The 14,634-nt window shown below is 43.1% G+C and overlaps 1 protein-coding gene across 1 annotated transcript in view; it reads right to left on the reverse strand.

Moving 5' to 3' along the window:
• Window positions 1-759: 759 nt before the first annotated feature.
• CDH20 (cadherin 20, type 2) overlaps window positions 760-14,634 on the reverse strand; it is a 56,155-nt gene continuing 42,280 nt past the window's right edge. Inside the window, exons 9-12 of the mRNA XM_009883945.1 lie at window positions 12,434-12,555; window positions 10,423-10,540; window positions 3,726-3,977; window positions 760-2,320 (exon numbers count right to left, since the gene is read on the reverse strand). Of these exons, the coding sequence (XP_009882247.1) occupies window positions 1,821-2,320; window positions 3,726-3,977; window positions 10,423-10,540; window positions 12,434-12,555 (992 nt within the window). The 3' untranslated portion in view covers window positions 760-1,820. The remainder of the gene's footprint in view (window positions 2,321-3,725; window positions 3,978-10,422; window positions 10,541-12,433; window positions 12,556-14,634) is intronic.

Here is a 14,634-nt window from a genome sequence, read left to right on the forward strand (position 1 = left end):
GTGCAGCCTACGACTAGGCAGTGACAGAAGGGTTTTGTGCACATCTGCAACAGAAGCTGAGCACAGTATGCACGTGGTAGAAGTGTGGTAACTGGGTGGTTATGTCTGCACATCTATTTTCTGGGCAATTTTGAGATGGAGAGAGACCTTAGCTAGGAAGAAACCTGCAAACGTCATTGAAGACTGTCCTGCTTTCAGAAGACTTTCGCCACCTTTTATGAAACTTGTGTTAGTGTAATTTACACAGCCCTTCCCATTTACACATGCAAACAAGATAAGATCCAGGCTCAAAACTTTGATTGCAGAATAAGAATGACCATAAATGAATATTGCGTGTTACAGTCTGTCATGTCTCTGAAGGCATGAGATTCTGACAGGTCCATGTAACTGGTTTCCAAGCTTCTCAATGCCCGAGCTGTAACGTTTCAAAAGTCAGTGAAGACTTTCTTTTGATTTCAGTGTGGTTGGAATAGAAAAGTAACTAGTCTGGTGGGCTCCACATGGGCTGATTCACAGCTGAAGACAATGTCCAAGGGAACACCGAAAAAAGAAGCAGACAATCTGCTTGAACCTGCAAACTGAAGGTTTGTCTCCTTGACACGATGCTGATGAACCATTTTTTATTGATGCTCGAGGCATGTGACAATAAAGCCACATATAAGCACTAACTGCTCTGTGCAAGGTAGTCAATAAATTGCCATCAGACCTTCCCTTCTGTTTAACTTTTATTAAAAGAGGTGCTAAGGTACTGTACTGTATGCAGTACATCATATTTATTACCAAAATTAACAAATATACAAAACTTATACATGTAATTTTCTTACATCCATTTATTGGTCTATAATACTGCATTTGTTCAAGTAGGTTATCTACAGTATGTAAACATCCCTTGGATTGACCTCACACAGATTAGGAAAGCCCATCTAACCCATGTAGTTACCAAATATAGCTTTTTCTTTTTTTAAAATTTATTTGGCTTTCATTGGTAGAATCTAATCTTCACATTTGGCACATGGAAGAGACATCTACAGTGCAAAAGAGGCAGATTTTCTGTTTTTGTTCTGAGCAGTTTAGCGGAGTCATGGTTTTAAAGAGCCAAGAATAAATTTACACAAACTTGATAGGAGATGGATTAGTGTTAACACCAATGACTCATAGATCAGCCATTAAACTAGAGCAGAAATCCAAAGCCTCTTCCCCAGCCCTTTTGGCCAGGTGGAAAAAAACCTCAGCCTTGTTTCTAAAGGATTAAAAAGGACTCTGTTAGCAACAGAGAGAGGAGGTTTAGTTTACAAAGAGCCCTCTGAGATTCCAGTTTCAATTTTCTGCTTTGTGGGGTTTTTTTTAACTCTTGTTAGCAAGCAATTTTTCTTTTCCTTTTTAATAGGGGAAAAATAACCAGTGGGGAACCACTTTTCTGTGCTGGCAATTTCTCAGTGAGTTGAAGATTACAAATGGAGTTTACAGATCTTTGAACTCAGATGTATAGAGCTCAGTAAGCTGCCGTGTACAAGGGAGAGAGAAAGGGAGAAAGAGAGTAATGTCATTATATTTCCAGGAGTGGAGCTTTCCAATTTTGCTGTAAAAAACAGGGAAAAACTTTATTCCTTCTGCTTCTCATTGTTTCAAAAACGTGACTTAATTTAACTGAGTAAAGCTGATCCAGAGAGACCTTCATTCGCACCCTTCTTCCCATTCTCATCCAAGCACCGTATTGCTATTTTTTAGGAGGCCTCACCTATGTCCATGGAAGCATTTGATGAGAATGGACCTAACCAGACGCTGTTTCGCATGGAAACCCCTCTGCTGTTCCTCGTCCGTTACCACAGAGCCCCACTGCTGTCCGTGGCACCGTACATCTCAGCCAGCTTTTTGAAGCGCGGCCCCCAGTCTGTCAGGTAGTCGTAGCTCTGGTCTGAGTCTGTTGTCACCGACTGTAGGGAGCTGAGCGACTCCGCCACCGAGCCGTTCCCTTCAAACATATATGTCTGGAGGGAGTCGAAGGGAGGTGCCCACAGGTCCATGTCAGCTTCATACAGCTTGGCGAGCACGTAGTTGTGGACGTTGTTGTCCATGATGCACGCCTGAGGCACATATCGGGAGAGGCTCTCTATTTCAGGGAGCATGTCCTGCCGGTTTTTCACCACCAGCTGGGCCTCCCGCGGGTTCCACATGGCGGCAATATCGAAGGCCTCCGTGTCTTCCTCCCCGCCACCCTCATCGTCGTACCTGACAATGTTCTCGTGGATGTTCTCCTCCTCATCGATGATGTATGGCTGCTTCCGCTGGCGCCGCATGGAGAGGATGAGGAGCACTAGCACTGCGGGGGCAACCCAGACATGGGGCCGTCAGCAAGAGGACAGATCTTGCGAGAACTTTATACTCTCTGCTTCCCTGTTTTCCCCTCAGTGAGCCCAACCAGCCCCTTGGATTTAAAGCTCTGTGGTGTTTGCGGGTGAAGGGGTGTAGAAATTCCCTAGCCCCCAGTCAAAATCAGTAGCCTGATAATCTGTTCCTTTTCTCATGTTAATTTTTAACTCCTGGTGACACTTAGGACATGTACATCCAGCAGTGCTTGCAATGCTTTTGCTACTTATTAAACTAGCCAGTTCAGGCATCAGTAACGGTTTACCTGCAATGGCACACAGCCCCACAGAGATATTTGATATTTTTTTCCTGCTGTGTAGCTGGGGTTTGCAGCCTGCTTTGGGGATGCCTCTTGGTCTGGGCACTGTATGTGACATAGATGGATGGTGCTGAGGCACCATGGTGATATGTCCACACAGCAAAATGCAGAGCTATCCCCTTAGTCAGCTCCAAAGCATTTTTGTGTTTATCTGCCTTGGGCTGAGTAGACCTACTGTCAGTTGCTCTGTGCTGATGGGATGCAGATGCTCCTTAGCACAGGGAGAAGTTGTCATACAGGCACCAGAGGCCTTTATTATTGAAAATGCACTGTCACCTGGTGACTGTATTTCCAGGGCGAGAACTCAGCAAAGGTTTTGAATGCTGAAATTTTGAACTGAGGTATCCAGGCTCCTTTGAAGAGCAATAATCAAGGCACTTTTAAGTAATTTTTTCTCCAGATGCTCCTCAAACTGGGTCCTCTGAAATTTCAGGGAATGTGTGTTTTGAACTAATATCTCATGACTCGAGAGAGTGAAGGAGGGAACGGAAGTTCTTTTGTTAACAACAGCTAACACAGGACATAGAAGGCCTGGGCAAGGAAAGGATGAAATTTATTTGTGGAGACATACCACATGCAAGATGCTCAGCCCCTTTACAGCAGCACAGGCACCATTTAAATGTAGTGTTTCAAGGAAAAAGGGTGGAGGTGGGGATATCTCCTGCCAAAAGACAAGAGGTGGAACTGGACTTACCACTCCTGGTTCCTGTAGGAGCATATGATCAGAAACTGCTGAGGATGGGAAAGTAACCTGTCCCCAGTCACAACTCTCAGTACTTCCTCATGGCACACCCCTTCCAGGAAAGCAGGGCCCTACCAGACACCCTAGCACTTTGGAGATCCGGCAGAAAAATTTGCAGGCCATGTTTTTGGCCCATTCCTACACCCCAGGGTCTGAAGCCATAGGCAGCTGACTACACCATCTAGTCCTTGGTTTAGCCCTTTAAGTGTGTGTGTGTCCTTCAGCTTCAGTGGATCAGCACCCCCCTGGCCAGAACTGAATAATTTGTCCCCTCCCAAGAAGAAGCCAAGGATTTACCAAGCAGGACAAAGATGCAGGCGAGGATTGCAATGAGTGCCCCTCTGCTCAGGCTGACGGGGAGGACGTAGGCCTCCGCGTTGCAGGACATCACCATGCCGTCATCATCGCAGCTGCACACGTGGACGGTCAGCGTGCCCGTGCTGCTCAGCACGGGGCGGCCGTTGTCGCTAATCAGGATGGGGAGGTAAAAGGTGTTCTGCTCATGTTGTCTGAAGCCAGAGCGCCTTGTCAAAATCCATGCTGTATTGTCTAGCGGTAGAAAATAAAGGGAAAGAAGACCTTATATGCAGAGCAAATATATTCAGCAGAGAAGGAAGGTTAAAAAAATCAGCCCTAGACCCACATCCATTTGTCTTCTCTCTTTTTTCCTTCCTTTATTTTTTTTTTTTAGTTTGTCATTAATCAGTATTTTGCCTCTGCTTCCCCTATTCCAGTATCTTCTCAGGCCATAGCTCCAAACCTGCAAGGCCTACACACCTTATGAGCTGTCTTTACCCCTTATGACATAAAGTGCCCTGAGTAAACTCACAGCTTTCAGATTTAGCTAAAAGAGTTTTCAGAAGGCAAGACAGAAACAAACAGTTGAAGGCAACTTATAGTCCCTGTTTGTTCATGCTCAGCAGCTTTTCTAGACCTCACTCTTAAGTGCTGCCACCATTTTGGAGATGCTAGTGCATAACCCTTGTGGACATGTTAAGGTTTTCTTTATGGTTTTTTTTTTTGATACATGGCATGGCCATCTGCTTGAGGCAATAAGGAGACAAAGGAAAAAAAATAGCTTGCTATCCTGGAGCACCAACGAGTTGAAAATTTGCAACCAAACATTTTTCAGTGAAATACATGCAATTTCATGGGCACTTTTGCCATTGAAAAAAGTTGGAATGCTTCATGTCAGAATTCATTGTCAGAATTATTCTGCTTTGTTTTGACCATTCTGCTTCATTTAGTGTGACTGTCTGCTTTTTATAAGAGCTTGAACCAAAATGCTGCTGCTGAAACGACATAGTAAGAGAGTGACCTAACACCCAGTTGCTGTTGGTCATTTCAAGGGAAATTCCTCCCTTTGAGGCTTTTTCCTCCATATTCAGCATGTTTTTTAAAATGTCAGAATTTCCCAGTGGCATTTGAATTCCTGTCTACCCCCTCCCTCAAATTCCTCAGACTGTGCACCAAGTTTCCTAATCAGAAAGAAATTGGATTCAGGAATTTGTTCTTCTAAATTCTCGTTTCAGGAATGCAAAGGCAAAATCTTTGGAGATCCGTGATGATTTTGTCAGTGGTGATTTTCAGGCTTTTTGGCCTCAGAGACTTTTGGAAAGTACAACATTGAACGTCTCTAATGTGATCTGGGCCACCAGGGAGTCTAAAGGAACCTGCAGGATAATTGGCCCTTGTTACAAACACGTCTGCAAATCTTGGGCCAGCTAAGATAAATGGGGAACACCGATACTTCTCCTCTTTGGCAGACCCACAAGCCCTGACCCTGTGCAGTGATGCTGTGGGATTTTTGGGAGCTGAGCTTCACACAGTTTCTTTTACTGCTTAGTTTTGTTTCCTGTTCCCTTGGTTCAAAAGAGGTCACAGTCTGGCCATCTGCATCCCCAGGTTGTGACCAATGTACATTTGCTATGCTTGGAAATGCAGGATGACAATCAGCGGTTCCCAGGTGGATTGGCACAATGGAGCTGCTGCCTGGAAATGGCAAGAAACCTTCCGATCACAAGTAGACTGTGAAAAGCCCCTAAAATATCAACAAGGCATTGTTCCAGTTCCTTATTATTTCCCTGCCAACTCACTGCTAAAATTTAAATCTTGGGTGATTTTCTTCAGTGCAGAGACTCGGGTTGCATGCAGGTAAATCAGCTGTATTATCAGGTATTATCTGCTGGAGTCTGAACATCAGAAATGATTTGATGGCTTTTAGGAGCGAAATCAGGAGTGTTATATACAGTGAGCTATGGAATATATGCAAACTCAAGCTAGACTCGCTAGACTTGCCTGCTAGACTTAAATTATGCTCCGAGTTCCGTACTTTGTGCTGCAAATCTTATGGCATCAGATAGTACTCGTGCATGTAAGTATTGAGACATCAGCTCCACAGTTCATGAGATTAGTTTGAATTTGTGACATGTTTTTAAAAGGAATCTCAGGGTCTTTTATTTCTTGTGTGTCAATGACATTTCAAGATTTTACTCAGAAAGTGTAAAATTCTGAAAAGTGTGTGCATGTCTGTATGTGACTATACAGTGAAATCGTAGTGTCTTGTTAAATCATGTGATCCCAAGAGCTGGAGCTTTGAGAAAAAAACCCCACCAGGTGCAAGGTGAAATCCCAAGTTGCTTAAAACTAAGTATGTGTCAGTGTTTACTGATTTCACCACCCTTTTGTATACCATGCAGCTCTGAGTAAGTGCGGCAAGTGTGAACAGATGTAGATAATTTTCAGTAATGTGTCCCCAAACCCAGCAGAGAGCAGCACCCTCTGGCTCCCATGGCTCCTGGGCAAAGGCCATGCTGTGGATGGGAGTCCTCGTCTCCTGCAAACCTCCCCATCCTCTCTCCTGGGGCACACACAAGGGCTTTCTCTCCCTTGGGCTGTTTGTGTGCCCTCTGGTATGCGCTCCCCAGCTATTAATACCACATCTTTTCATCACTGGGCCTGCTTTAGCAAGAGGAAAAGCAGCCCAAAGGGCAGAAAATGGCAAAGTGCCTGCTTTTATGCAGTGTCAATGGAAATGTCTGAGTCATCTTAACAGGGTAGTAATTTGGTTGCATTTCTCTTTCCTGGGTGAAAGACTCACTCTCTTTAAACTGGCTTACAATAGAAGTCACCAATTCTATTCAGGTGACAGCAAACATTCATTTTATGTAAAATTGCTCTTTGTGAGGGAAAAAGACTTCATTATTCTGAGTTGGTCATACTTTGCCTGTAAAAGAAGTCACAGGCAGTGAACCTATGCAAAATCAGCTAGTGAGAGATCTCAAGTGTTTTTAACCATATGTCTTTTTTTCAGGCCAAACCCAAGTTTCTGTAATTAAATATTGAAAGATATACACACACACACATATATATATTTGCTGTGATGTGCTGACCATATCACCCAGGTCTTAAATGTTCTTGGTGATAAAATTCTCTTGGTGACTCTTGGCATTACATTTCGGTCCTTTTGTTTTGTTTTGCTTTGTACTAGGCAGGCATCCAAATCATCCCTAAAGAATTGTTCTACCTGTTACTCTGCAACTGCAATAAGTTTGTGCCAAAGCTTGTTGTGTGACTCATCAAAAGCCAATGTGATTTGATGTGCTACTGCAGTGCGAAGGACATGCTGAAAAGTGATGCAGCATGGCAGAAACCAGAATACACAATTTTCTTCCAAATTTGATATCTGCTAAGCTCCAGTCATCAAGAGAAGAGGGCTTGTGAGGACATGAAAGCCCCATTATACTGAAAAAAAAAAAAAAAGCAAGCATGATAGGAATACACAATATTTTTGCATCACAGCTTCCAACACAGTGTTGTTGGCTTGCAGAGGGCTGGATGGTAGCACTTAGCTACACTGCTGAGCAGAGATACTGAAGATCGCAGCATGGCGCGTCCCACGCCTGTGTGTTCAGTAGGAAGTGAAAGCTGTGCTTCTCATGGGCGTACAGGCTGGTGTCTTCATATGGTTGTGAGAGCAAACCATGGAGCATCTCCTTCCTGCAGTTTTCTGCCCCACTGGAAGTGATTTATCTCCCTGGAGAGGTCAGGGGAATCAACCACTGTGTAGGTCCAACCCCTGAGATCAGAGCTAACCACTGCTCTTCTCACAAGAAAGACTTGGTTTCTTTCTACATGCATCTGTACAAGAACTGGGCATGATTAGCCCAGAACTTCTGTTAGTTTTTAGAAACTAATTGTAATAATTATGAATAGTTAGGAATAATATCATGAAAAATTTCACGAGGAGTGGGAGAAAGAGCACAAGGAAGCAAGCACTACGGACACCACTGGCTTGAGGAAGGGGTCACATTTTTTCTTGAGGATTTTCAGCCCACTGCTTTTGTGCTCTGCCAAAGTGTGAGGTAGACCACAGGTTTAGGGAAGGAAGAAATAGCTAAAAATTTTCCTAGGACAAATTTAAATGCAATGGGGAGGACTGCCAGAGGCTTCCAATGACAGGCCTGGCGGTGGTATGACACTGATGCCTGTACCCATTAAAATTGCTACTGTCTTTATCAGTTTCTGGTACTCAAAGATGGAGGACAGCAGCGAAGGGTCAACAGAAGATCAGCTCGGAGTTTAATCTGAAAATGCAGTAAGGTTTTTTTTTTGTTGTTTATCCCAATCTTACAGCAAGCCCCTTTTGCCAACTTTTTCCCAGCATAGTCTCACCTGGATTGAGAAGTGGGCGAAGATGACTTGCCAATGCCCTACTTTAGTAACCGAAGAGATGGGAGACCCCAGCTCAATTCCCTGCTCCATCACATATATCTTGTGTGGCCTTGGGAAGTCCTCTAGGCCCAGATCTTTGCAGATACTTTCACGTCTATCTCCCACTGATTTTACTGAACTCAAAGGGAACCAGTCATGTAAGTAGCTTAATTTCTCCTTGCCCCAGATCCCTGTCTATAAAGTGGAGAACAATAGGATTTCTCTGTCTGCCAGAGATATGTGGAGAATGAATAGACTGAAGAAGTTCTCAGAGACTAAAATGACAAGGGCCAAAGAAATATGTAAAACAGCTCATCAGAATGCAAACTGTGGTCTATCTGTTGCTCAGTAATTTATACTGAGAGCTTTATACGAGGTTTTAATTGTTGCCAGGAAGGCTGCATGTCTTGCAGTTTCTCTTACTGTTGTATTGGACAACCAAGTAATCAGCACAGTTGCTAATCTTAATAGCGCCTTCCCACAGCCTGGGAAGCATTTCTGTCTCGTGGTTATGTGCACAGGCTGTGACTAGCAAGGTGGGTTCTGTTTCTTGTCTTGCCACCCTGTGACATACAGTACAGTTGCCCTCTCTGTGACTAAGTCGTATAATTGATATAGTCGTTAGTGGTCCCTAGATGAAAATATAAATATAAATTATTGTTGCTGAAATGACTACTGCACGCCAAATTGCTGAGGCAGTAAATTAATCCTTAATGTGTATATTTCAAATAGTCAGTGGTTTGATACTTAACATTTTTATTTCAAATTTGTAACCAATAGTACCCTAAGCTTCTTGTGATATATATCTCTGGAAAACTGGTATTTTACAGAGAGCGGGAGGCATGGCCATTCAGTCACTGCTGTCACTATAAATTATCGCAAGTACGGCCTTAGACAGAAAAAGTGCATCTGATGCTGGGAATTTTGTGAGTTTCTTTTTTTAGAACAATGCCTTGAGGATGAAATGAGCCTCATTTGCCAAATGTTTTAGCAGTAGTTGTGTTTTATTTGTTCTCTTATTTTGGCAATACATATTAAAAAATAAAACAGAGGGAGACAATGCAAGAAATTATGTGGGGAGGCTTCAGGGACCCCACATAAAAAAATGCTTTTGGGATGAAAAAGCAATAGCATGCTGTGGAGGAGGGCTCCAGATTCTGCAAGTAGCATATTTTAAGACATGTTTGGTTAGTGAAGGCACGGGCTTCTTTATTAGCCTTTATGTTGCTCTTTCATGTGCAGAGGCACAGATGGGAACTTACAGAAATAAGTGTGACAAGCGGGCATGTGGGGGAGCAGAGGCAGGCACTCTGCTGGGGGACTGGCCATGGATGCTGCAGGTATGTTTCTCCCCATTTATTCTGGAATTGTTTGCTGATTTGTGGTACTTTACACACTAAACTCCTACTGAAATCCAACCCCTTCGTATTGGCTTTCAAAGCTCCGCACCAGGCCATTCAAGGTCATCTCTCTTTCCCGCTGAAGGCTAGTGTGGACCTGACCTCGGCACTGTTGTCTGCCCACGGAGATCCTTTATCAGCAGGTGTGATGTGAAGGCCTGCCACAGCGGGGCTTTCCTGTGGGCTCCAAAACCACCAAAGCTTCCCCAAAAGAAGCAGGTTCCACTGGTTAGGATACTCAAAAGCCAGCGCTTTGCCATCAGTCTTCCCACTGGTGTTTCAGTTTCTACTTAGCACATCTTACGCAGACTTTTAACTGTACACCAAGTTACCCCCTGAGGCTCTGCATCTCTTCCCTCCCTCCCTCCCTCCCTTTCCTGGGGAAACCAGGATGTGCAAAGAGGAAGAAAAAAAATGCTTGGGGGAAAAGATTGGAACAGTACGAGGACCTTCCCTTCCTGTGCCTGGGAGAAAACACGAAGAGTACAAAAAAAGAGCAATGTAATTCCCTTCAGATTTGTCTCCTAGTTCCAGTTGCTATCCTACCTTTAAGCATCTCCTTTTGAACGAATGCAATTTCCACTCCGGTAATCCGAGATGCCTGCAGCCTGACCACAAGACCTGAATTTGCACAAAACACTGGCACATTTCCTCGAAGAAAAAGGGGCCTATTGCTAGAGAATATTTATGGAGAAGAAAATATCATATAACCTTCAAGTGTATTAAGTAATATGTCATTTTATCGCTGCCTTTAAGGAGCAGGTGTCACTTGGTATTATTTGAAATGGCAGTCTTATCACACGCTGTAAGTCACAGCCTCTCAGGTCCAGCTCAGGCATTAGAAATTAGAGTAGCTAACTGTCTGTGTCCACTCTGATTACCTTGATTGTCCCTTAGAGTAAAGTTGGGGTTGTTGGCTGCCTCCGGAGCCAGGCTGTAGTAGAAGTGCTGACCCTCCTGTGGGTCATCCCTGTCGATGGCGCTCACTGTCTGGATCAACTACAGGACACAAGAACAAAGCAGAAACAAGTAAGAAGCAAAATATATATGATATAAATAAATAAACAAACATAACATATGTATATATTTATGTATATAAATATAAGCCACTGGAGCATTTGAATAAAACTGTCTTGCTAAGGTGCAATAGATGAATCGAGAAGAGACTTAAAACCTTGCAGGCTTCATTTATTTTGCTGTGATCATGCAAATCACTTTTAAACAAAGTAGGAGACAGTCAGTTTGGTTCAAATAACAGACACTTCTCTCTCGTGCATTCCTATCTTCTGTTACACATTTCTGTTTTCTTTTGAAGGCCCAGGGTGTTCAGAAGATACGTTGTGCATTAGAGAGCTTGTAAGAAAGCCCATATTTATTTTCAGCTTAATTTTGCACATAGAAAAGGACTTCAGATTGATTATTTTATCACTCTTTTAATTTTAATCAATTAGACTCTTCCCAAGATGTCAGTAGAAAAGAAAGAAAGAAAACGCAATCATGCAGACAGTCTGTATATGCAATAAATAACACCATGGAAAGCAACTAAGACAAAGCTAAATCCAGAGAGAGATTTTTCACCTCACCTATAGAGGCTTAATAAAGTAGGTCTAACAGCTTGAAGCACAGTGAGCTATAGCTCTGTCTGAATAAACATTCTGACATCTTTTTAGACAAGGAATAAATCTTCACTTGGGTTTTTGCATTCAAAAGTTATTTTTGGATTCAAAGGCAAATGACAGACCCATAAAGTCTTATTCAACTTGTTAAAACTGGTTTCAGAACTTTTCAAAATGTGGCAACAGAATTTGGCTTTCTCCACAGAAAGAAGCAGCCCAAATTAGCGTGCATTCCTTGGAAAGCTTATTATTTATGCCACTCACCCTTCAAAGCCAGGAAAAAGGCTAGGCAATGATTTCTATTCCCTGTATTATTAAGGATGCCTGTAAATTAGTGGGATGAAATTATCCTGTATATGATAGTTGTGAGGACAGTTGTCCCAGCAGTGAGTAGCTATTTCATTCTGCTTTACAGCAAGATGGGAGCAGCTTCAGTGAACACGCAGTGATATTGCTAGCATAATTTTTCCTTCACAAATCATAATTGGTGTGCCTGTGTGTTTGAACTATGCTAGTCGTCTTTGCATTAGGAGATGCAAGTCCCCACTGTGGACCCTGGGTGGTGAAGCATGAGGTTGCCTCCCCACAGGTGATCAGCAGTAGAGCTTGACCCAGCTGCAGCCAGGGAGAGCTCATGTCCACCTGTGGCAGAGGCAGACCTTGTTTAAGGGCTTTGATGGGATTTTGCAAGGGAGAAGAGTAAAGAGGCATCACTGCTTGCTTGGAGGTGCTGGTTTACAGTGTTTGGAGCTGGAAGTCGTGTGTTATCTAACAACACTCTATCATCTCCAGTTCACAGCAGAACAGATCCAGTTTGTCACCCCTTTGAAGCTAATGTAGGATGTTAAGTCCAGCTCTCTTAAGGCTCTTATAAATAGGGGCTTTTAAAAGTATGCCTTGTGTGCCACACACGGGCCAGGCTGACTCCGTGGCACTTCTCAGAACCCTTCCACTCTCTTTGTTGCTGCTGCAGGACACACTGGGTGTTCGCCTGTTGGCGCCTGCCCAGGGGAAGGCTTTGTTTCAGCTGTGAGGTATGTTGCGCAGTGAGTCTGGAAACTACAGCGGGAGCAAAAAAAAAGGTGCTATGTATGATGTTAATCCCAGTGCGATGTGCTTTCCTTTGGAAAGCAGTGCAGACAGCTGCTGACGAAGAGTGCAGATGAAACGTGCGGTGAGCTGAGCCCTCTTTCTAACACTCGCCCTTTCTGGCACGGTGTCTCAGTGTAGGACAGCATCCCCTCCCCCAACCCCATGCATTACTGGCATTTCTCACCTGCCCCGCTTTGGCGTTTTCACAGACAAAAGCTTCATAAAACCTTGCAAACTCCGGCGCGTTGTCGTTCACGTCCAGGACTTTCACCGTCACGGAGACGCTGCCCACCTGCGCGGGGTTGTCTGGAAGGAGGAGGCACAACGTAAAGAAGGGCAGTACACAGGAAGGGGAAAGGGCTGCTCCTCACTCTGCTCAAGAGGTAAAGCAGCTTTTTCGCTACTGACTGGCTGGCTTTAAATGACATTTTTGCATTGGGAACTGTGGTGGCTTGCGGGTTGTGTGACTCAGAGTGAAGTTGCAAATGCTGCTCTCTGTCTATCCTGGCTTCCCATCTAATCGCATCTTTTTCAAACAAATTCTGTGAAAGACTTCAACCTGGTTCAGTACAATGAGACTATCTCTGTAACAAAAGTTTTAGACAATGCCCTGTATTTTTTTTATTGCCCTTTGACATGGAAATACTGTTTCTTGAGCCTTGGTACTGGTGGCATGAATTAGGAAGGGACTCTTTAAGGACAGGCTTGTTATTTAGAGCTTGTTGGAAGTGGTAATTCTGTAGTTCAGATATGTTTTTCCTCAGAATTCATGTTCCTTGAACTCAAAAATAGCGTCAAGTCTCTGATACTTTGTACGGGGGGGTGTAAAATGTAATAACATGAAATTGTACAGAAAAGCTTTCACTGAAGCTTAAAATTGCAATGAAAATTTTACATTCTGCATGACATAATTTCTGATGTTTCTGTCCCATCGGTTCATTAGCTTTCTTTGCCAGTAAATCCAGACATCGTTTCACATATCTTCATGATTTCCAAACTAAGTGACCACAGAATAATTTTTTTTCTTACTACATTTTTCTGCTCTAAAACGTCTTTTTTCCTTTTTTTAATGATAAAATGAAACTCTAAGCAGAAAGAAAAAAAATACTCATTATTATGAGGTCAGAAAAGGTGCAAGAATCCAGAAAATTCTTAAAAAATAGTATTCTCATCTTCTTTTTAGCCATACCACTTTGTGCATTTATCTCCAAATAGATCTCCCTTTATAGCAAGAAATGATATAAACAACAGAGAATTTTCTTACACTCTGGAATTTTCTTAAATGTTCAATGTACTGTATCCACAACATGTGTCACACTGTATCATTGAGATAATACTCTTAAAATTTTATTGTTTCTACCTAATTTATGATTTAATCCTTTATCTTCCCACATATCCACACACATCTTGCTAACACACCTGTCATTTTGGCAGATGAATGTCTGCATTTACACTCTTGGTAACATGGATCTAACTTTTAAAACTGGGAGTTTTATTCATGAGTGCACAACTACAACACTTTTTAAACTCTTGGCTAAATTAAAATATGCTGCACATGTACAGAGCAAAACTGACAGGACTGATGGAGGATGCGTCAAAGGAAGACATGCCTTCATATTGCTCTCACCCTGGAGTGCTGCTACAGGGGCAGCTTCTACAGACTCACGTGTGTATGTGGATTTACATGGGATTGCAATGGCCATTGGAGGCTGAAAATAAAACTAGCATCAAAATAGACGGGAGTGAGATCCTATCACGTCACCAACACCTCTCACTACTAAAAAGGGTACAGAAGGGCATCGTTTGCTGGAACAGCCTGCAAATATGCGGCAGAGTCACCCAGAGTCTTGTGAAATATTCCCTCTGCTGACTTCAAGTTGGCCAATTGGGTTTTGGGCAAGCTTCTCAAAACTTTTTTCCTCTCCAACTCCCCCATATCTCTGGTAGAGCCTGGATGTGCAGGAAGCTCTCTCAGACATGAGGAATGGCTTAGCTATTGGAAGCAAGCTTCTGAAAAGCTGCTGCCCCTCAGCAAATGACCTGAGATCCTGAGGAAAAGCTATGTGGACCAAAGAGATTTCAGGTGAAGACTGGGTGAACCTTTTATTTTATTTGCTTATATATCCTGAGCTCCTTTATGAAGCTTGTATTTGTTAGTATTTCAAACTTAGCTATGTTTTTCATACTGACACTATGAAATGATCAGTGTCTCCTTGTTCTCATAGCCTTGGTAAATGCCTGGTGTGGACGAATCCTGAGCTTAATTTTAGCTTATTGTAAAATCCAAAACCGTAATAAGTTCACCATACTAGAAGATCCCAAAGCACTCTGGCCCAAATTATTTATGGAGCAAGCAGACTGTGATGACATTTACTTGCTGCTGAA

Source organism: Charadrius vociferus, unplaced genomic scaffold (genome assembly GCF_000708025.1).
Source record: "Charadrius vociferus isolate BGI_N301 unplaced genomic scaffold, ASM70802v2 scaffold234, whole genome shotgun sequence".
Classification (NCBI taxonomy): Eukaryota; Metazoa; Chordata; class Aves; order Charadriiformes; family Charadriidae; genus Charadrius; species Charadrius vociferus.